The sequence below is a fragment of the Brachyhypopomus gauderio genome, chromosome 4 (assembly GCF_052324685.1).
Source record: "Brachyhypopomus gauderio isolate BG-103 chromosome 4, BGAUD_0.2, whole genome shotgun sequence".
Lineage (NCBI taxonomy): Eukaryota > Metazoa > Chordata > Actinopteri > Gymnotiformes > Hypopomidae > Brachyhypopomus > Brachyhypopomus gauderio.
Window position 1 is genome coordinate 30,659,446 of NC_135214.1, and position 21,560 is coordinate 30,681,005.

A 21,560-nucleotide genomic window follows, 5' to 3' on the forward strand; every position below is an offset into this window, starting at 1 on the left:
GCCACCGTGATCGTCACACACTTTGACAAGAGAGGAATTCCTCCATTCAAGAGGTCGCCCTGTTCATGAGGCCAAAATGCATTGCGGGGAGGCGTAATGTATTGCGGGGAAAACATTTTCGTCATTTCAGTGGGAACGAAATGGGAACAACGTTATTCTGTTTGACGTTGGGGTGAATGTGACCGTCACGATCATGAATAGCAAGTTTTATATTGATATCCAGCATGAAAATGAGAATCAGCCTTTTGTATTTTCACTTTGTGTAAAAGTCCTTCAAAGGCAACGCCTAGCAAGTTCTCACTTTAAGCGGTAGCAGGCGCACCACCCCCCCTTCCGAACGAGGCTGGGGGAAGAGCATCTACCCGATCTCCGGTAGCCGAAGCAACAGAGGAAGCAAAAATCGGAGCTCGCGGGTCTGAGGAGTCACGCCCTGCCAGCAGCTGCTGCAGGTCTGGAGGAAACAGGAAGTTGTGCGCACGAGCACACATCCTTGAGCACTGTCGCACGGCAATCTAGTCGAGGTGTAGCAGCAGCGACCTGCTTCAGGCTGTTTGCCAAGGGTCACGGGGCGTGAACGATGCATGGGTGTCGGGGCGGAGCGTGACAGACTGGGCCACAGCGAAGCAGACAGGGGGCGTGGCGCTGTGGACCGTCCAAGGCTCCACTCTCCTCCTGGACCGCCGCCCGCTTATCTGCCCATCTTGATGGAGCTGGAAGGGGATCGAGTGAATCCTGTGGGCAGTTCTGGGGTAATGGACTTTGGACAATGGATGGCTACGGAGCGCCTGTCATGGTCTGTCTGTCTCGCTCCCCGTCTATCTCTATGATGACCGTCTGCCTGTGTGCTGTCCTGCACCTCCCCCAGTGTCTGTCTCAAATGTGCAAGGAAGGACGATCATCTGTTCAGCCCTCTTCCTCTTCTCAATTTCCTGTGATGGAAACTGTGTGTGTGTGTGTGTGTGTGTGTGTGTGTGTGTGTGTGTGTGTGTGTGTGTGTGTATATGCATGAACAAATGATCGTGTTCAGCTGCAGTGCCAGTTGTCACAGTACTTTAATACCACCCCATTCACCACCACTCCACTGTTAATTTCTTAACAGAATTCAATAAAATCACCACTTCCGCATCCTGAATCAGACCTCCCTAAAAGGTTGTACACACAACAGATTACAGTTGTCCTCTCACAGCCCCAAACCTGCACTACTCACTTCCATTTTCAACTTTTAATCCCTTATACAAAAGCTCATGCTTGTGTCCAAAATAGCTCAAAAACTTTGTAGCTTTTCTTTCATATTATTGTATAATACAGTCATTGAGGGATCTCAATTTGGGCTCTGTCACAGAAATGAAGCAAATATTGAGGCCGGTGCTAAATACTTCATTTACCCAGCATTTCAGTGGTCCATTCTGTTATTCTGTGAGATAACACAAGCCGTGCCGGTGCTCCACCAACACCAGGGACTGTGTGCTCTCCCCCTTTTGAGGTTTCCTTCTAGTAGCTCATGGTCCTACAGACCCTCCTCCTCTTAAATTATGCAAAGGGTCCTCTGACGAGGACTTGAGGGGGAGGGGGAGGGGGAAACACACCTATGACCTCCCGGCTACGATGCCAGGTGACAACCCACAGGCGACTGGTGCAAATTCGGTTCACACCAGTGGAACCTTGACACCAAACCTAGTCTTGAAGACGTCCTGATGATGAATGAATACGGGACGGCATTTTGTCAGCAACATATCAGTCTAAACCGACCGTGTCAGCGACGTGAGAATCGAGTGCGACGGGTTGACAGGTGGCCGGGAAATGGAGAGAGGGAACACTCACAAACTGCAGGAAGACATAGCCAAGGGCATGCTGGGGGTGGGGTTCAGGCTGCAGGCAGGCTTCCAGCACCGACAGCACCTCCAGGTGGACGCCCAGGATCTCCTCGATGTTGGAGAACAGGATCTAATGCCAGAGATAAGGAGGAGGAGCAGAATTAGCAGTGAGCTCAGAGTCCGGGATAACGACCCCAACGTGACCCCCCCCACACAATCTTCTCTTCCCTGGTGCACACGAGTTACCCGCCTAGTTCAGGGGTTTCGTACCTTGACCTGTTCGGGGGTCAGACACTGCTGGTCTTCTGCCGTCTGTCTGATTCTTTGTAGAAAGGCCTTGAGAGAGAAAAGCAAAGAAAAAAAAAGAAGAGTTACGATAAGTATTTTACAAGGCAAGTATTTGCTAGTTAATGTTAAATCAGTGCAGGTTGGGCAGCACTGCGGTGTTTGAAGGATTGTGGGATATATTTTAGGTTTCCCTCCATTTTTGTCAGTTGTGAGGACTGCACTGTAGCACCGTAGCTACCCGGAAAACGACACCTTTGCCTCATAAGTAAGTATTCCCTGCTTAAAGACCTGCATATATAAGAAATCCTCTCTCATTATGTAGTAAATAACATCATACTCATGACCAGTCTCATCCTACGGCTTGGCAGTAAACCTCAGTGGACACATGCAACAGTCAGCTTGGTAGGAAAAGACGTCAACCCCTAAACATCTGTTTAACAGAAAAAGAAGTGCTGGTTCGTCGGGCAGCAGCGCACACAGGCGGCATACTGGGAAATGCGGTTTTGCCACAGGCATCCAAGCCAAAAAGGGGGATTTCAAAAGACTACAGGAACCATATGCCCCGCTGTGGCTGGAGACCATGCTCCAACAGTCAAGCACTGGGGAAGCAGACACACACAGATCCCACACACATGCGCACCTGCACATGTCCACGTGTTTGAGCGCCAGTGGGGGGACAACGGAGGAGAAGAATAGCTTCAAAAGACCAATCAACATAAGGTCTTAGGAGCGTGAGCAATTAAAAACACAGAAAAGGCACAGAAAAGGGGGATCGATCCTCCACTCCATGAGAAATGAGAACAGAGAGAGCGGATCATCTCTGCCCCACCGTCACATTATTCACCAGAGAGAGAGACGTAGAGAGAAAAGGGGAGGACAGAGATAGAGAAATAAGGGATAGAACAGGGGAGAGAGAGAGAGACCGTCAGCAGTCTTTAGGTTTAGCGATCCATAGCTTTGTGTGTGGCTGTGTGTGTGTGTGTGTGCGCGCGTGAGTGTCTCCTTGGGAGAAAGCGAGCCCGTCACTCAAAGGCCACTTCTAATTCTGGCTCTGTAGAGCTATTTTCAGCAGCAGGCGACGGTACTCATTGCGTGGCAGGCTCTCTCCGTCTGCACGCCTGTTAAATTACCTGGCACCTCCCTGCCACGACTGTCGTCTTCCACGCCGCTGCAATTCACAGCGCGCGCAGCGAAGCTCCGTGTTCAGCAAGGAGCCTGGAGAGCTCACAGCAGCTCTGTGTCACACTTGTGCCAGGGTTTCTTTTTTCCTTCCTCTGTGCACATGTGTGTGTGTGTGTGTGTGTGTGTGTGTGTGTGTGTGTGTGTGTCTCTCGGAAGCCTTTTCTTAGCCCTTATTGACTCCCAACTTGTGTTTATACTTCGAGTGAACTATTCTCAGTCGGTCACTTTGCTGCCGCCGCACCCCCTTTCATGTGGTTTTATTGGCCAGCAGGGCGTTAGGCGTGCAGCCCCTCACCTCCGGGGCCCCTCCCCATCCTAACATAACGGGTGCCACGTTTTGGGGGGGCCCCTCCCCCCTGCTCCGCCCCCTCCCCTCAGCCACGCTGAGCCTGCCCGGCCTGCACTTAATGACAGGCTGCCTCTCCTAGCCGTGTGGCAGCCCCACACACCCAACACACACTGCGCCCATGGGAGGCGTCTGCTATTGCAAATCGGCTTTCGCTAAAGCACCCATTAACGCTCGCCGAGTTTTAAATACTCAGGCCGGTGGGCAGAGCAGTGAGTGTGGGGGCCGTGTCCCCGCGCGAGACACGACTGCATTGAAGAGACGCCTGCGGATGTGTAATAAAAGGTTCGTATCCATCTGTCCACAGATACATCCATATGTACAACACATCATTACTCCCGTGGGCTCTCAGGGTAAAGTGTAGCACAAAAAAAAAACTTCCATGTTTTATTTCCAACTAAACATGGTTCTCAGCTCCCAAGAGTGGAATAATAGGGCAGTAGAATGAGTGCATGTGCGCAGCTGACACATGACACGTGATTAACGTGTTGGGAGGCAGGACGCTGGTGGCAGGACGTCATGCTCCTCGGCCTCTGGACGGGGGGGCGGGACATTCTCCCTCAGGCGTGCACTAATGAAATCTCCCATATGGCAGATCCAAACTCATCCTGACCGGACTCATCCATGCGCGAGATGGTGATCGCGGGGCAGAGAGCCAGGGATCCAGGGAGAGGGGACCCGCGAGGTCCCGCGCGGGAGAGCGGGTGTCCGGGCAGCGAGGTAACCCTCGCAGGCTAGCCTGAGGCATGCTGGGAAGTGTGCAAGAGATTCAGCAGGAGGAATTCACAAATTACTTCATCCTTTAACCTGTTGTAATTTGTTTTATTTTACATTTTCTGAATATTGTATTTGTATGGCATTAAAGACCTTTTAAAGGCCAAAGGTCAGCAGGGGTGGACTGATGAAGCCCCGAGTAACCACCGCAGGGGTCATGTAGCACTTGAGGGAGAGTCGACCGGCTTCGGAGTCACTGGTTTGTCCTGTCCTTGCACAGGAGGTGACACAGTGTCCTCATCCCACCACAACACACACACCCACAAACACACCAATACACACTCATTCACCTCCCACATTGACGTCAAAAAGTGAGGAAATAAGCACAGAAAAACCCCACACAGCCCTGCCGCGCTTCCATGGCAACTGTGGCTGTTCCTCTGGGCAACAGAGAATGTGAAGTAAGCAGTGTCTGAGGCCAGGTGCTATTGAGATTATACGGCATTCAAAATTCAGCCAATTGTTGCGTCCTAATCAAAGGGGCCAGGCGTTTGTTACTTGAAATCTCTTTGAGGCACGTGTGAACGTTAGGATGCTCAAATCTGAAATGTCAAGAGCATTAAATATGCATTCTAAGGGAAATCTTTAAAGGTCTGTAATTTCAATATACCCATCTAATGACTTTGCAGAGATGAGATTTTAGCCAGGCGTACGAGGAGGAAGGAACGTTCTACTCAGCACCCCGAAAGCCCACAAAACGCCTGCTGGATTCAATATCTTACACACTAAGACTATGTCAGGACGCTCCTGGACCCGTTATAAAGCAGAAAGCTCGGTTAATGCAGCTCGATCGGAACATGTGACCTGCGACCGCGGCTGGGAACAGGAACATGGGAGTAACCGGGGCAAGAGAAGAACGTGGAAGTGTCCATACGTCACAGGCCAAGGAAGCAAGCTGTTATCTGACTCTTCTCTCTCAAAGAGCCCTGGGAAAAAAAATTTAAAAGCACCAGCGTTGCCGCAGCGACCTTAACACGGGGCCCGATTCCGGGACAGAGCGGACCTCAGTCTTTTCAGGAAGGAAGCTGCAGAGCTCGGTCACCAACAAAAGCCGCCGGTGTTCCTGCACACAATATGCAGACACTGTTCATTGTTGGGAGAGGGTCCCTTCTGGAGCGTGGACACGACGTATCGCAGTGGACAGCCGTGCGGGGACAGGGAAGACGACGTGCACCCGGGCACTGCTTTCCACCTTTGTCTCAGAGGCGGCCCGGCGCCCACAGCTCCAATGCATGGGAACAGAGTAGCTAGTCACAAAGGCTTGCACTCTGGCAAAAGCACACACACACACACAACAGTGTGATATAAAGGGACTTTTCTCCCTTGAAGCATTTTACCAAAATTCATTTTAAAAGCTATGTGTATTCTGCCAACTCCTTGTCTGATGTCCTGTCCTGCTGTCTTCTGAAGGTATGGTCCTGCCTGCAGCCAGTGCAGTCGCAGGTCTGATTTCCTCAACGTTCTATTAGGTCTTGCTCTCAATATTGTAATGGGGCCATAACCATCTACAGCATGGAAGAACCAGATACCCAGCCGATGACTTACTGATGGCACTAGGTAACAAGTAGGAGACGTGCGGGGGTGGGGGGGGGGGCATGTTCATGGTGGATGTCTTGACACTTAAGTTCAGAGGTGACATCCAGGCGGCTTGCAGAAAATTGGTCACATGGTTTTGTTTGTTGTTTTACTAGGTAAAAAATTTTAATGCTTTTTTTCATCTTAAGAACCCATATCGAGTGGCAGGAGGTTATCGTATCTACTGTGCCGCTGCAACTACACAGACGAGAAAGCACTTCGCAAACAATACACACGCAGGGCAATCGCTCATCTTATTGTGAACAACAGAAAAAAGGATGTAGGCTGTGGGGCGGTTTCGCTATGTCAACCGCACCGCCACACTGCCACCGCCGCGCTGTAGCTCCGGTCCGTGTTCACTTCCAGGAGGTCCGAGTGGCTCTGAGAAATGCCCATAGATAGAATCTCTTCCAGCACGGTTCGACACCTAATGCCAAAAGGGCCAATTTGTGTCACGTTCACACTCTCTTGGTAGGGCGGGCCTGATCAGCCATTAAAGACGCTCTTGATGGCCTCTCCCAGGCCTGTGTAAAGTCTCTCATTATTATGCTAACAGACACCATCCTGCCCCAATAAACAAACTCCTCTGTAACTCAATTAGCCATCCTAGACAAAAATCAAACAACCAAAAGCGCTCGCTGTTGAATCTAACCTCCAGCGTCTTGACACAGTTAAAAACACTCGGCGGTTGTTTTTCGCCAAGTGCGGTGGGCAATACAGGAAGTTTAAGAGCCAACTGCACAAAATCGTCGTCCAGAGTGCATCGAATCTGAATCAAGTCTCACACATGCACGTGCACCAAAAATAAACACGCACAGGGGGGAAAGAAAGCGCAAAGTAGAGCACTGAAGTCTCTTTTGGACGAAACAAAAAGAGGAAGGATGTCCTCGGACAGGAAACAGCACAAAGCAGCTTGCGCGTGCCCGAGCACGCCACACACACACACACACACACACACACACACACACACACACACACACACACACACACACACACACACACACACACACACACACACACGTGAACGCTCTGTGAGAACGCGACTCGGGCACTCGGGCACGACTCAATCAGCTGCAAAGGTCTGTAGCGATGCTGAGTGCTCATCAAACACCATGATTCTGTGTGCTCAATTATGATTAAGGGAGCAGATATAAATCTGACCAACGCACTTCAAAGCGTCTTGCTCGTATCCAGAGGATGCAGGGTGTATAGCTCAGGAAAACATTTCTGGACTTTATTTATAGAGCTTAATTTAGGTAAATAAGCAAATGACAAAGCCAAGCTGACTAGCATGGCCAGTGTAGATGATCTGCTTTCATGATCTGCATGCCTTCCATTTCACAGCTTGCTCTTCACACAAGCAAGTTGATGTAGAGCAAATGCCCAGGCCTGCATGGACAGGGTTATCCGTGACGGAAAACAATCGATCTTCAAGCAAATTTTGACAAGCACCACACCACTGAACTTGGAAAACAAGAATTCAAAGAAACAGCAATGGTCAAATGTGACTAATAACCTCCATGAAATTCAAATGAGCAAATCCTTAGAAAAAAAAAGCTGAAACTTTTATAAATTCACAATTATTCTGCAACTTCAGCTCAAAAGCTGATAAAATGTGAGTGAGGGCCATATGCTTAAGAAAAGCCTCACCCGCTATGCCCCAATGTCCTGTCTCCAGACCCCCTTTCCCGGTGGTCCAAGTCTGGAGAGTGGCAGAAGGTTAGACGTGGGTGACTGGCCCTTTGTTTGAAGTGAGTTGGTCAGGCAAGGGCGGTCAGTCAGCGAGGTAAGAAAACCCAGACTGGCCATATGCTCTCATAGACAGCACCCTGATCCAAGAAGGCGCGGGGTCAAGGGCCTGCTGCCATGACTTCTGCCATCAGCAGACTTCAAGGCTAACTGTGTTATGGTTGACCTAGCAGCGCATGACCACGGATGGCTAAAGCAAGGGTTTATGGTCAATAAGCACCAGCTGTACAGGAAAACCACACTGACAAACATGTTCTATATTACGCATGACTTTATTCCAATTGGAGTGCAACCATAATTGAAATGTGCATGGTTTACATATGACATTCATGTGACTCAGTAAATGCAGGTTATAAGGGCGTTTGTCCCCAATATAACATTTTAGCCAGTAACGTAGAATGATGTACCCTAGATGTAAATACAGTGACAACTTTCCATTCAGCGCAGATTTGAGCAAGTGATCTTTAAAATGTGTGCAATGCTACAGTGTCAACGCTAACACCATTGTAGTGCTCTTTAAAAGGCTAAATCGGGTGTGTTCATGGCGGGAATATAAGGACATGATTACAATAGCTGGATTCACAGCTGCTGCTTATCACAAAAACAGGACAAAGTGTGAAGGGATCACACTCATGACAACAGCATGCACGCACGGGTTACACGCTCAGGTCATGAGACTGGTTGGCTGAAATTACACACTTGCCTACAGAAGGGATCTGAATATGTTTTTTTAAAAGCTTTGGCTATATGAAAAGAGACAAAGTAGCAAGATAGCTGTGTGCAACAAGAGACTATAAGGACATCATTCTGCTTTAAATGTGCACAGTAAATTAATTTCACACTCATTTGAGTCTCCAAATATAGTGGCACATGTGACCATCACAAGTGAATCTCTCCAGGTTTTACATTGAATCAGCAACTTTGTTTGTTTGTTTTTTAACTTCTAGACAATGGACAGCCATTTACTGATCAGAATGTCCTCTAATGAATCATGGCTTCTTAGACCCCCAGACAACCTCTAAAGATGGAACTTGCCATTTGCGGTAGTAGAGAACAAAATGCTGATTGTCTACAGGAACTACGAACAAGTCAAACTCTTGCAACAGCGTCTTTCTGCAGGGGCATGACCCAGTTGTGAAAGTGAGGCAAAATATGAGATTTCTTCAAGCCATATGAGCACATATTGTAATTTTCTAAGTTGTGGCAAAAAGACAATAATAGTAAGGACAACCACACAAACAACACAGCGCCATTTTTCAGGTCTGTTACCTTAAATGTCTTCTGTGCTATATGAAGCACAGAAATTATGGTGATGAAGACCTAATAAAAATAAACCTAATAATAACCTAATGATCTAAAAAAACTAAACTAATTAAAGCCGGTGCAGGACAAAGAAGTGACAACTGCAGACATTTCATCATTTCTAAGGCGTGTACACAAAAGTAGAAGTGTGAAATGCACATGAACACTTGCGGGAGTCACAGACCACGGCACGTGACCCTCCTCTCATCACATGGAGAAGTGAAGCGTTTAAAGGGACTCAGCCCTGCCGTGAGGCGCAGGCTGTATGAATGAAGTAGAGAATGCTTTGTCACCAGTGGATGCTTTGCACAACCATGGCAAAGCCCATACCTGGACACTAACCGAATTATTCCCACAGCGTACAGGTATCAAGAGAGGTCAGCATGTTATTTGCACACATGTACCACGGGCTGTCAGCCCATTGATTCAGACAGTCACTTGCTGGTGACAGACCTACAACAGATATTATGTCCATACTTCCTAGGCAACAGATGGAACTATGTTTATTTAGGATATGAGGCAGAAGGGAACTTATTATTCAATGAAGCCATTCAAACTCAAACATTGCTCTAATGATTTGCTAATACAGCCAAATCTGTGTCAGAACTACTGCAAAAACGTCATCTCATTTTGTTCAGGTTGGCATGACTCACGAACCACGACATTTACAAAGAAGGGACAGTGTGTCAGTGACTCATATCCACCCCCAGATAAAGGAACTTTACAGCATCCTGGCACATGTAACAGGAAAGTTTCAATGCGCAATCTTGCCAAGCCTGATAGAAACAGACACCTTTAGCCACCACTGGATGTTTGTAAGAGCAAGGACATACTCATAAATCCACCAAAACGGTGGTAATCTAATCTTATTCCTAACAGCTCACAGCAAAAAGAATCTGTGGTTTCAGACCAACATACAGCAATCAAGGAAGCCTCAACGCAGGAAGGGAAATCCACAGAGTCAGCAGATTTGCACACAGCGAAATCAGATGGCCAAAAGGAAACACAAGGGAATTGTTTATCAAACGCAGAACAATTCAGAGATCTTGGAAAGGTGGTCGGAAAAACCGGCATGGCCAGCAAGGGCGTGGGGGTGGGGGGGGGGTTCCAACTGGTCAGCTCAAACAGACCTTTTTGACCAAGGCAAATTTAGTGCCAAGAATTCAAAAGGAATTTCAGAAGTGAATTTCCACAGTCACCCAGGCAGCTTTCTTATGGTCCTTAAGCATCCTGCATTCTTTATCTTGCTTACATGTTCTCCATGATACAGCTCGAGACTACCATGTTTGTATGGTATCCATGATACAGCTCGAGACTACCATGTTTGTATGGTATCCATGATGCAGCCCAAGACTGCTGCTCTCAAACAACCCTGACCGTTTCCAGAACCGTATGGATTGGGTTCGACTGCCATGCACGATTTGAAAAATGCACATCAGTGCCACTCATGTTAAAACATCTGTGCAAATGTCATCTGTGATAGCAGTTTGAGGGCAAATGCAGGCAGGTGCTCTTGCAACAGGGTGATGGAAAAATGAAGCAATCTGATTACCTTACGATGGACAATGGAGGTACATAAACCACAACAATGGAGGCTGAAATCAGAGAGCTAAAACCTGCGTGCTGAATAGGGAAATCTGTTCTCCCATACTATCGAGATCTTCTTTCAGTTTGCCTGCGAGAAGCACTGAATACATATCTGTTGTCCCTGCACTTCAAACAGACAAAGCTGTTTACTCACTGGTGGTTCACTATTTGACACAGAGAGATAGTTCGGTTAGGGGGAAGAAAAATCTCTTCAGTCTAGGGTTCTGTCCCCACTCTATGACACACACCTCTACTGTCTGGCTGAGGTACACATACAGGCCAATTGGTTTCCCACAACATGAGCAAGACCTGGAGCTGAGCAAACCTTAGTCTCTCTCTCTCGCTCTCTCTCTCTTTCACTCACTCACTCTCTCCTCAGAGGCAGAGCCGGGACCCTCGAAAAGGCTCTTTCATGCCTCGCTGTGAGAATCTGCCTCACTGCTAAAGGGTTCGATGCCATTTTGGATGCGAGGAAGGAGCTGTTTTGGCCGGCATGCCGTGAAATCGAATAAATAAAATGGGGGGGGGGGGGGGGGGGGGGGGGGGGTGCAGGGGGAAAATCCTCTCTTTGTGGCTGAGGCCCAGCGGATAGTGACAAAAGCCCCAGTGGCAGGGGAACTAGAGGGGCTGAAAGAGCAGGACTGAGTGTGTCCCTCTCCCCTCCAGTCCCTGAGATTCACTGACCCTTCCCCCACACTCAACACCCCCCCCCCCCCCCCCCCCCCCCCCCCCCCCCCCCCCCCCCACGGTCCCCTCTTCAGGCAGCCAGGCCATTGCATGCTGCAACAAAGTCCCCTTTGAGTTTGGCCCCTTGTCTCCTACTTCCGCTCTGTGGGACTTTGGAGTTCATGGCTGTTCGAGGGGCGGAAACAGGCGCCTCTGGACCAGGAGACAGGGGAGGACGAGAGGAGGACGAGAGTGCAGGCTCAGCAGAAGGAAGCGTGAAAGATCATTCAGTCATCATCCCACATATCGTCATCCTCCGATATGTAACTTGAAGAAACGATACTGCGATTTTGGCGATACTGCACAACCCTCTTGATGATTCGAGTAAGTACAGTGACATAAGCTTGCTGATCAGGACAGAAGGTCCTATTTAAAAATGGTGTCATTTCTCAACAGTGGTTCAACATGAAAAAAAAAAAGTGTGACAACACAAAACAAACTATAAATACACTGGCTGTCACGATAAGAACACAAACCTTGGGCTTTAGCAATAACATTTTGTATAACATGAGAAAGCACTTCACTGTCCCATTAATGTGTGCAACATAATGCATAAACTCTCTCGAGAGCACTTATGCAGTTTACACTCAAGCAATCAGCTGCGTGCTGCGGTGTGCAGAGTTGCAGAACAATAAACCCGAACAGCCGAGGTTCCCCGAGCGACTCGCACCCTCGGGGGCTGTAAATGCCAGTGCCTTCAGTGCAGCCAAGTCGGCCCACATCTTGAAGGACTTGGTGGCAAGATTGGGAGGACCGCGAAGAGTAGGCGTAAAGGCCTCACGCGGACACGTGGCCAAGTGGATAAGATCTTGTGCCGGGCCGCCCGGGTCATCTAGGGCCAGACTCAGAGGACCATCTGGAAGGCGTTTGGGCTGCCCCTTCCGTGGAAGAGCTGTGAGAGCGCCCCAGGGGTCATGCGTCGTGGGCAGCAGGGGTCCAAAACTCTCACCCTCCATCGCTTTGACTGGCCAGTCACACACACACATCCACGCACACACGCACATCCACGCACACACACACACACACACACACACACACACACACACACACACACACACACACACACACACACACACACACCCACCCACACCCACACACACCCACACCCTTCTGCACATGGTGGCGCGGATTTTGCAAGATCACCGCAATTAAGGCGCATTATTATGACCAGCAGAATTTATTTTGGACAAACACCGGTGTGTCTCCCCATGTGCGGGTTTAGAATGTGGTAGGGGGGTTATGAGTGTTTGCATGAAAGAGAGTGACGCACGTCATGGTTATAAACATTACCTAATTTCCTTTACTTGTTTTCTCATCCCTCTACACAGTAACTGCTTTCCATCATCTAATACAGTAATTAGCCTAAGAGACCACTGTAAATGCATGTAATCATCACTGATGGTCCCTTAAGGTGAGTTCCATCAGATAGCAATCTATTTACTCACTTAACCCCACTTGACTCGGTTGAACTGTACAGAGATACATCAAAGGGATGGCAACAAAACAGTAGCAGTAGTAGTAATTTACCTGCCAACATCACTGCTTTCAAAGTGGACAACTTCATCCAGCTGGCAAGAACAAGCAAGAAACGGTTTATAAGCACGCTCCAATCACCATTATGTGAATTACAGGAGTAATAAATAATATATGGCCAGAGCTTCAGTCCAGCTGCGTCCTTCAGCCTGCTTCCCAGCGGAAGGATGTTTTCTTTGCTGGTGGACTCTCCCCACCCACCGCAAGAATAAAAAAAAAATGCTGGTGCCTTGCCTGCTTGACATCAGCTGTGTGACATGGCAATTACTGCATTACATATTACCACCGAGAGGCCGAGTCCTGCCTTCCAGCTTGGATGCTCCCATGAGTGGTTTGAGGCAGGAGTCTATTACATTTTCAGAGCAACTATTTTATGACTATATTGCCCAAATGACCTCAGTAGCACCATTGCTTTTGGAGGAGAGTGAGGCAAGAACGAACACAAACCCTCATGACTTGTCTCCCAAGTTGTTGACTTTTGACATGACTTTTCTGCTAAGGTCTTTAGTGTACCACAACCCACACGGCCATAACTGCAGGACGTGGTGGGGATGGGGGGGTGTGACTCCCATGGGATGCTTCCGTAATTCTCTGGGGTTCTCCCAGCGAAAGGGGCCAACAGGTCAATCCGATGGCACTCATGCTCCCGTTTATGGCTCTGTCCCTCTCTGCAGTGCTTGCCAGTCCTTCAGTGGCCTTTGTCTGCTGTCCAAAGGGAAACATTTGTTGTGGTTTATGATGGCTGTTGACCACATTAGAACTATTGTGTTCTAAGACAGTGTAGGAAAACACTACCCTTTATATAAAGAGAGGAGTACGAATCCAGGGTCTCCATACACGCAGCGAGGATAAGGACCCCCCGGACAGTTCAAATGGTACACCACACAAATCCTTTCCCACTTGAACAATGAAATAGTTAATAAAACAAAACAGCATTAAATTCCCAATAACCCAGACTAGGGACTGTGCAAATATTAATTTCATGACCAATGGAAGAAAAAACCTACAAACCGCAGCTCAGTTTACTGACCGTCTTAAGGATATGCTTCAAAAAAATACCCTCCTACCCGCATGGCTCCCTGTGGCCCGGTAACATTTATAATGCATAACACATGGCCCAACAGGCAGCTTGTTTGCGAAAGGTGAGGAGGCACAGACAGGTGTGCCTGGGGAGCTGTATACTGTGGCCTACTGCCAGACAGATCTGATTCAATTAGCACTGCCCAGCCAGCTTGTTAGAATAAGATCCCAGGTGACGGATATCACACCATAACATGATAAAGTTGTTTATTTAAAAAAAAAAATGAATGTGGTGGCTCTTTCACCATTTTTCAAACTTTAAGCCTCTCACACCCTCTATTTTGATAGCAGAATGAATGTCATGTTTAATTAACACATTCTGCCCTGTGTCAAAGCAGAGGGAGGTCACAGACATCTTTATCAGTCCCCCTGCCGTGTCTGCGTTTTCATGCTAACTTAAAAGAGCTACACTGTACTCTGAGAGACACATTCAATTCAAATGAACAAGTAACCCTAGGCTCCTTAGCCACAGAATGTTTATCAAAATGTTTGCAGAACCAATGAAGTTCTCTTGCACTCAAACACACTTCAGTTACCATGCTAACGGCGGAATCCTCATATTTCCATCCGCAATATTAAAAAATAAACCTGAGAAGCTGACAGAGGAAGCCTACTGAGTATGCCCTTCATTTAACCATTGTGAAGAATCCCAGACAAGGCCTCAAAACGGACAACTTTTGGCCGGTCCGTCAAAACCGCTTCAGGGTCCAGAGACAGAAGCAGGCCCAATCAATGCAACGTCGGTCCAAGTCAGAATGGCTGACGCAGCAGAGAAACTCACGGCACGCAAACATGCAGACGTCAGCCGCCCTTTACTATTCAAGGGGAAATGATTAGGACACGGCCACGCGGAAGTGTCTGCATCGCAGCCATTTGGACACTTTAGCTGTGCAGATTCCTAGCGTTCCGTGCACCAAACATAGGGCTTCAAGAACTGGCTTGCAGCACACGTGACCCTAAGACATTTTGATGAGCTGAAATTTTAAGGGGCAGACAATTAGGTTATTCAATTGGGGTGAGGGGGAGTTTGTTGAAGCATCATTGCTAATGACAGCCCTCTTCAGCAACAGGTGCGAGTCCAGAAGTGCCCAATGGTGAACGAACTCCATAAAGGTGATGCTGGACAGGCTGGGAAATAAAATGGTTATATATCAGGTTCCCTTTTACACTAATTCACATCCAGACCACAATGTGAACAATTTAACTCTGAACTGAACTACTTCGTGGGGTGGGCATTTCACTAAGTCTATGTCAATAATGGATCAATTTATTAATACAGAGGCAATTAACTTAGACACATGGCCATGTTCTTAACTGGAAAGTTTGATTAGTTGTAAAAGGTTGTACCTGCGCTAATTGTAAAGTGACCTTGCGTATCTTGAAAGGCACTGTATACATGAAAGTTTCATTCATTCATTAAAAATGATATTAGTGCACTCAGACTGATGACTTGGTGAACATTATACAACCCAAGCAAATCACTGCAGTAACCCAAGCTAGAACTATACAATCCAAACTGCACTAAAAACAAGTACATAAATACTCGTGATGGGTCGGGTATTTGAGTTCTAAAGGGCAGTCTTAAAACAAAATGCCAACCTACATCTCGGAAAGAGTTTTCCAGTATACTGGACAGGCAAAAGAAGCCTGGACCCTGGATGTGCCTGGGAGTTGTAAAAGCACTGTGGCAGTAGACAGGGGTTACTGGCCTGGGTATTTATAAACCTGAAACCCTACACTGCCCACCCCCACCTCACTCGCGCCCCAGAGGCTGGAGCAGCCAGGGAGAACGAGCAAGACCCGCTCCCTCCATCTACTTCGGGGCAGGAGCGATGCCGTCCCGTTTGGCCATCCGCTCCTCTTGAAAGGCACAGGAGGTGCTGAGGAATCGACACCAGCTGGAGAGAGGGTGTGTGTGTGTGTGTGTGTGTGTGAGTAGGGGTGAGGGACATTCCCCATCTCACACAGGCCACCGGTACACAGCAAGACTGGATATAAGGAACAAGTGACCTGTTGAATTAGGCACACACCCCCTGCTCTCAGCTCGCCCCCTGCACCTCAAAATGTAAATACAACACGTCCAGCTTTGCTGATCCCTGTGCACAGAGGCGGTATTTACTACAGGCACGCTGGGGCGGCAGCATTGGGTTCTACGTTCTTGCCTGTGGAAACGGTGAGAGAGCGGAGAGAACTGTGAACGTCTTCAACAACAACAAATGTGCAGAACCGGGACCTCCAGGGCTGATGTTCCAACCCCCCCGCACCATGCTGGCGTTTGGAATATTCTGGAAGATCTTTTAGAGCATGCTCATAGGCATAGAAAAAAATCTTTTTTGTTTATTTAAAAATGTTCAGTGTCAGTTGCTTTCATTCCGTGCAGCTACATAGTGTATTCACCAGACATTGACCTTTTCCTCTCAAAGTCTGAGGGTGTTCAGTCTGACACTCACTGAACCCCCGGAGGTTTCATCAATGTTTGTGAAGTCATTGCCCATAACAACTCTGTGTAATTATTCTTTCTCTATATGATAATTTGGTGTTTGAAGTAGCAAACAACAGAGGTGAATGATATTGTACTGAGTAGACTTTAAAGATCCTAGGATTTCTAGATACAACATTCAAAGTGCCAAAACTATGACAGAAGGAGGTTAACAGTTTCCCTGAGAAATTTTCCATCTAAAGTAAAAGTGTGGAGATGCCTGCCTGTGTGGGTGTGTGCATGTAAGTTTTGGTACGAGATCAAACCATTATTGTGGGAAAGAAAGACACTTCCGTTTCTTTAAAAAAAACTTTTTTTTCCTAAAGTGTGATTTATGAACTATGAATCTGATACATAATCATAGCTAAACTGAGGCACAATCAGTTGGGAACAAAACATCCCATCTGATGTGTGAACAGCCTCACTTAACCTATGTCAGCACAGACAGAGGGCACCTGGATCAGAGGCACTCCAGCTGATCTGCACAAACCTATTTGATTGGCTGCTGTCCCTTTTACACTCCAGCGGCATGAACCAGGGACGCCATGATGTCCAAAGTCTTGGAGGCTGTAAATTTATCCTCAGCAGATCAACAGGCTTCGCACCAAAACAAAGGGTGCTGGTGTACATGCAAAGAATGTATAGCAGTGTGTGGCCCACTACTGCATGATGAACCGAAGGGTTTATAACTATTCTTCTAACAAATACAGAGAAGCAACGTTATGAGTAGATCCCAATTAGAAGAAAGCCCATGTCAGTTTACTGTCTGCAGACTCCTGCCACAGCCTACCTTGTTATGCCCATCTTTATAATCACCAAAACAAGAAACTGAGCAAGAGCAGTACTTTCTGATGACTGCACTGCTGTTTGTGGGTGCAAATATAAATGTTAATGTTGCACGTAAACCCATACCATAAACATGCATGACGTTCTTTGGCAGGCATTGGTCTTAATGTTATTAACTATAATTGGCCAACTCAAAGAACAGGTCATCTCGTCATCAAAGGCTGTTGATGGTTTTGCGGGGGTTCTCCCCAAAAAAGACCACTCAGATTTAGGTGTGAGGACGGGTACTAATACGGCGGAACCGCGTCTCTCGTAAATGGAGCAGAAGGAACCTGTAAAAGACGCTTTTGTAAACGCACCCAGTAAACAGTGGAGTGAGAGACAGCTAAATGCGGAACCAGAATAAGCCAACTGTTCGGCTAAGCGCAGCGTATAAAGTCGCAGTGATTACCAAATTGTTCGTTTTGCAATCAAATGATTTCTGAAGCAATGTACGATTAAGAACTAATTGTGGACGTCATTCAGAAATACGTGAATGAAGGAGAGGAGGCGACGTTATTGGTCCTGGGCAGGACACACCACCAATGCTCTCCTCTTGAAGGAACGCGCCAAGGGGCTTCAGCTTCCCGTTATCTCATGCAAACAAGCTAGAACTGAGTGATTGTTTGGTCAAACATGGGACTGTGGACATTTTTGCGGTCCACGGCGTTTAAAATGCAACATGTAACGAGCGCTGTCACTGAATCTGCGGTGTTTGTAGCAGAACCACACGGTTCGTGTAACAGCAAAACAAACTCACCGACTGGAGAAATGCAAGAGTCCTCACGTAATCCCGCTCCGTGTTCAAGATCTCATTCAAAACGCAGAGTCTTAAGCGAAGTTGGCGATCCGAATCCTTGGAAGTCTGATCTACGTTTTCTTGAGGACTGTCTTCCTCCATGTTCCTCGCTCACAAGGAGTCCTTTTAGAGAAAGCCCACCTAAATAACGCCACTTGCTCGAGGCGCCGAGAAACCAAGCGTGTTCAGTCCATGTCGTCGCACGCGCCGCAGTGGAAGATGCGCGAGGAGGAAAAAAAAACCTTAAGTCGCTTTATTTGACCAACTTCAGCAAAGTTAAAACACTCCGCGTACGATCAGCAGCAAGTGGGTTTAGATGCTTCATTTACACCGTTTTCCTGTTTAAATTGCAAACCAGAGACGAAAAGCATTCGTAGGCGTGATGGGGTCTTCTCGGAGCAAAGAAAGTGATCCGTGTTGTGTTGTCTAAAGATTGAACTGCACAGTCCTTCCTTCTTAAGCAAATAAGAGAAGAGCTAACTCATGATGTGCGAGCAACACTGGGAACCAAAGCGGTGAGCAGTAGTTGCAAAAAAACTTGAACACGGACTAATGAGTATGCTAGGCGAAAAGTGAGGCTGTGTGGTTACTCTTGAGTAAATGAGTCGAGCGCTAGGGGGCCGTCTGTAAATTGTTTTGCTTGGTCAAACCCGTCTCTCTCGCTCTCTCTCTCTCTCTCGCTCTACCCCTCTACCCCCTCTCTCACACACACCGTATGCTTAATTGACACCCTGCGTATTTTTGTCTTTTCTGTTTAAAACTCTCGTGTTAATCTGTCGCTTCATCGTTTAACCCTTCGGCATTTTCTGATTCATTGCTGCGGGCAATAGTGGAAACTACCAGCTACCATAATATACGACCACGTCTGATTTGGTCATCCAAGAAAGCGCCAATTCACTTCTGAATCAAGTTTGTAGAAGTCATGCATAGGGGAAAACTCTAGTCCTATATACTTTAGATGTTAATTGTATTAAGACCTGAGGGGATGGGAGAAAAGGAAGTGAACTTTTGTGCTGACACGGCACCCTTCATCTGCTGCCAGTTTGATACATTACTTCAGAGTGTATCCCGGGGCCAGATTTATAATATGCAAAACTAAAACTGCAGCCGTCGTATTTTCCAAATTTATACACTGATGCAACGTAGGACGCGGCAGTTTAACCACTCACTATGCTTAGACTCAGGGTGTTGGTGACTGACACAATGACATCCTGAGCACCACCACCTGAACTGGCAGAGCCCGTGCACATCCTGTTTACATCGACTACAGAGTCAAACTAAAACACAAAGGCACGCCATTGTACCACAAAACGAAAAAAAGATACTTCAACAAATCGGAGCACATGGCTGCTTAGTTTACTGAGTACTGCCGTTCATGCTTTTTCTTCCTCAGCAATTCCACGGCTTCCTGTCAGTGATTGTTTGACTCAATTAAATAAATCTAGACCACAAAGTAGCCCTCTGAACAAATTTACTAAACAACATAAAACAAAAGGCGTGCTGCCAATTAGATAAGGAGACGGTCGCTGCTGGAACATCTGTATACATGACTCCATCTAGTGACGAGATCAAGACAGCGCTCCGCACGAGCGCTAATCGTTCTGTCTCGCGGACTGTTGCGTACAGAATGTTAGTGTTTGATTCCACACCAGGATTCTGAAAAGATGAAATACTGACCTTGAGCATTTATCAAAATAGCAATGCTATTTCAGTACTATTAAAGGTAGGAATACGGATTACATGGTATTGAAATTACTTTGTTTCTTAATGCATATTAAATAAATGGGGGTGGGGTTGGGGGCACTTGTTAAGATCAAATGTGAGATTAAGATGAACTCAAGTGTGAATATTCCACACACTTCGCTTATTTCATTTGCAATATTACTGACTTTTTGTTAGTTTTGGTTAGGTGTTTTTTTAGCCATTTAACTCATCCCATGCTTTGATTATGGCATAGCATGCTGTAATCTCCTGATATTTATAGATTTTCATATATAATCTTATATCAGGTTTGTTGAAATATCTCCGTGACTGCAGTGTTCAGGAATTGAGAAATCATTAACATAGAAGATCATCAAGGTGAAGGAAGCTTGTTTTGTTTCTTGTTTTTAACTATGGTTTACCTTGTAAATGTAACTAAATGTTGCAGTGCATGAACAACAGTGTTGAATGTGGTCTGAACCCCCTTGCTACCTGAAAGTCTGGGAACCTTCCTGATCAATAAGCAAAAAAAACACTTGTTTACCAAACCAATCTGACAACCCATTGCAAGTTCCCCCTGAAACTGGATTGAATTAATTAGAGGGATAATTACTTTTTTACACCTCGAGATTGCATATTTAATTACCTTGCACATTCAAGCACAGACAAAGGCTGTCTCAGTGTCTCAGGCTCCCTTGCCACTTACCACTGTTCTCCATAAAATGAGAACAATCTCAGTATACTACATATGGAAATATAAGTAACAGCAAAGCCAGGGAAAGACTTCATAGTGCTACTACACAACCCCTTATGGTGTGAAATCTTTCATTCAGTAATTTAACAGGCAATCTGTTTTTCTAATCCTTTCCACCTGCATGTCCACTGGCAGGAAGCGTCATGACAGCTGTCCATGGAACTTCGAGTAGTTGCCCTTAGTTCTGCAGCTTTCCCCTCGATGTCCACCTGGGCTGTGCTGTCGGCAGTGCTGTTCTGCGTTGTCATGTCTTCCCCCAGCCCACGTGACCCTTCTGCTGGAGTGGATCTGGAGGACCTGGCCTCTGCCTATTCATGGGTCATCGTGCGGAGCTCCCCCTGCAGTGCCACGTGCGGCCTGGGCCTCCGCACCCAGGAGCTCTGCCCTGCGGGGCCGGCGCAGGCCAACAACACGGCCTGCCGCGTCCGGCGGGTCCAGTGTCTGCAGAGCTGGCAGTGCGGCCTGAGGACCCAGACGGTGATCGTGGGACAGCGGCTGGAGCTGGACTGTCTGGAGGAGGTCGTGGAAGCCATGGGTCGCTTTGCCTTCATTGTGTCCTGGCGTTTCGCACGAGGCATCGTTACCACGGACAACAGATTGTTCACGCATTATGATGTTCCAGGACTAGACAGGGTGGTGCTAGATCCAGTTAGAGAGGAGCATGCTGGGACATACCTCTGTGATGTACAGGACACGTCCTACCACAAGGTGAAGAGGATGTATAAAGGAGTTAAGGTCTTATCTTCACGTGTGTTGAGCTTGGATTTCAATAAGAGTTTGATTCAATGGGAGAAACCGGGGAATCTGTGGCCAAATATAACTCTTGTCACAGGGAAACTGTATCCTGGTAACACAGTCCAAAACATGGTACTGGTCAGTTTGACTATAGCCATGGCCATAGCCATGATCATCTTTCTTGCTCTTTTCACTCTTTCTCATTGTAGTCATCTTCCCATAAGTGTTTAGGAAATATCTGACAATCGTATTTGCTTTACATCTTTGCAGCACTCAAATAAACAATTAAGCAGTGGAAGAGTCACTTGAGT

General features: G+C 47.2%; 2 protein-coding genes across 2 annotated transcripts in view; one reads left to right on the forward strand and one right to left on the reverse strand.

Moving 5' to 3' along the window:
* The window catches only part of prex1 (phosphatidylinositol-3,4,5-trisphosphate-dependent Rac exchange factor 1), a 52,459-nt gene extending 34,298 nt beyond the window's left edge, over positions 1 to 18,161 (reverse strand). The window contains exons 1-3 of the mRNA XM_077003827.1: positions 18,021 to 18,161; positions 2,085 to 2,150; positions 1,822 to 1,944 (exon numbers count right to left, since the gene is read on the reverse strand). Of these exons, the coding sequence (XP_076859942.1) occupies positions 1,822 to 1,944; positions 2,085 to 2,150; positions 18,021 to 18,161 (330 nt within the window). The remainder of the gene's footprint in view (positions 1 to 1,821; positions 1,945 to 2,084; positions 2,151 to 18,020) is intronic.
* A 474-nt stretch (positions 18,162 to 18,635) lies between these two features.
* On the forward strand, positions 18,636 to 21,543 carry tmem81 (transmembrane protein 81). The gene is made up of 2 exons (XM_077003828.1): positions 18,636 to 19,782; positions 20,650 to 21,543. Exon 2 carries the CDS (start codon positions 20,671 to 20,673, stop codon positions 21,478 to 21,480), a length of 810 nt encoding a protein of 269 aa, XP_076859943.1. The 5' UTR covers positions 18,636 to 19,782; positions 20,650 to 20,670; the 3' UTR covers positions 21,481 to 21,543.
* Positions 21,544 to 21,560: the final 17 nt, after the last annotated feature.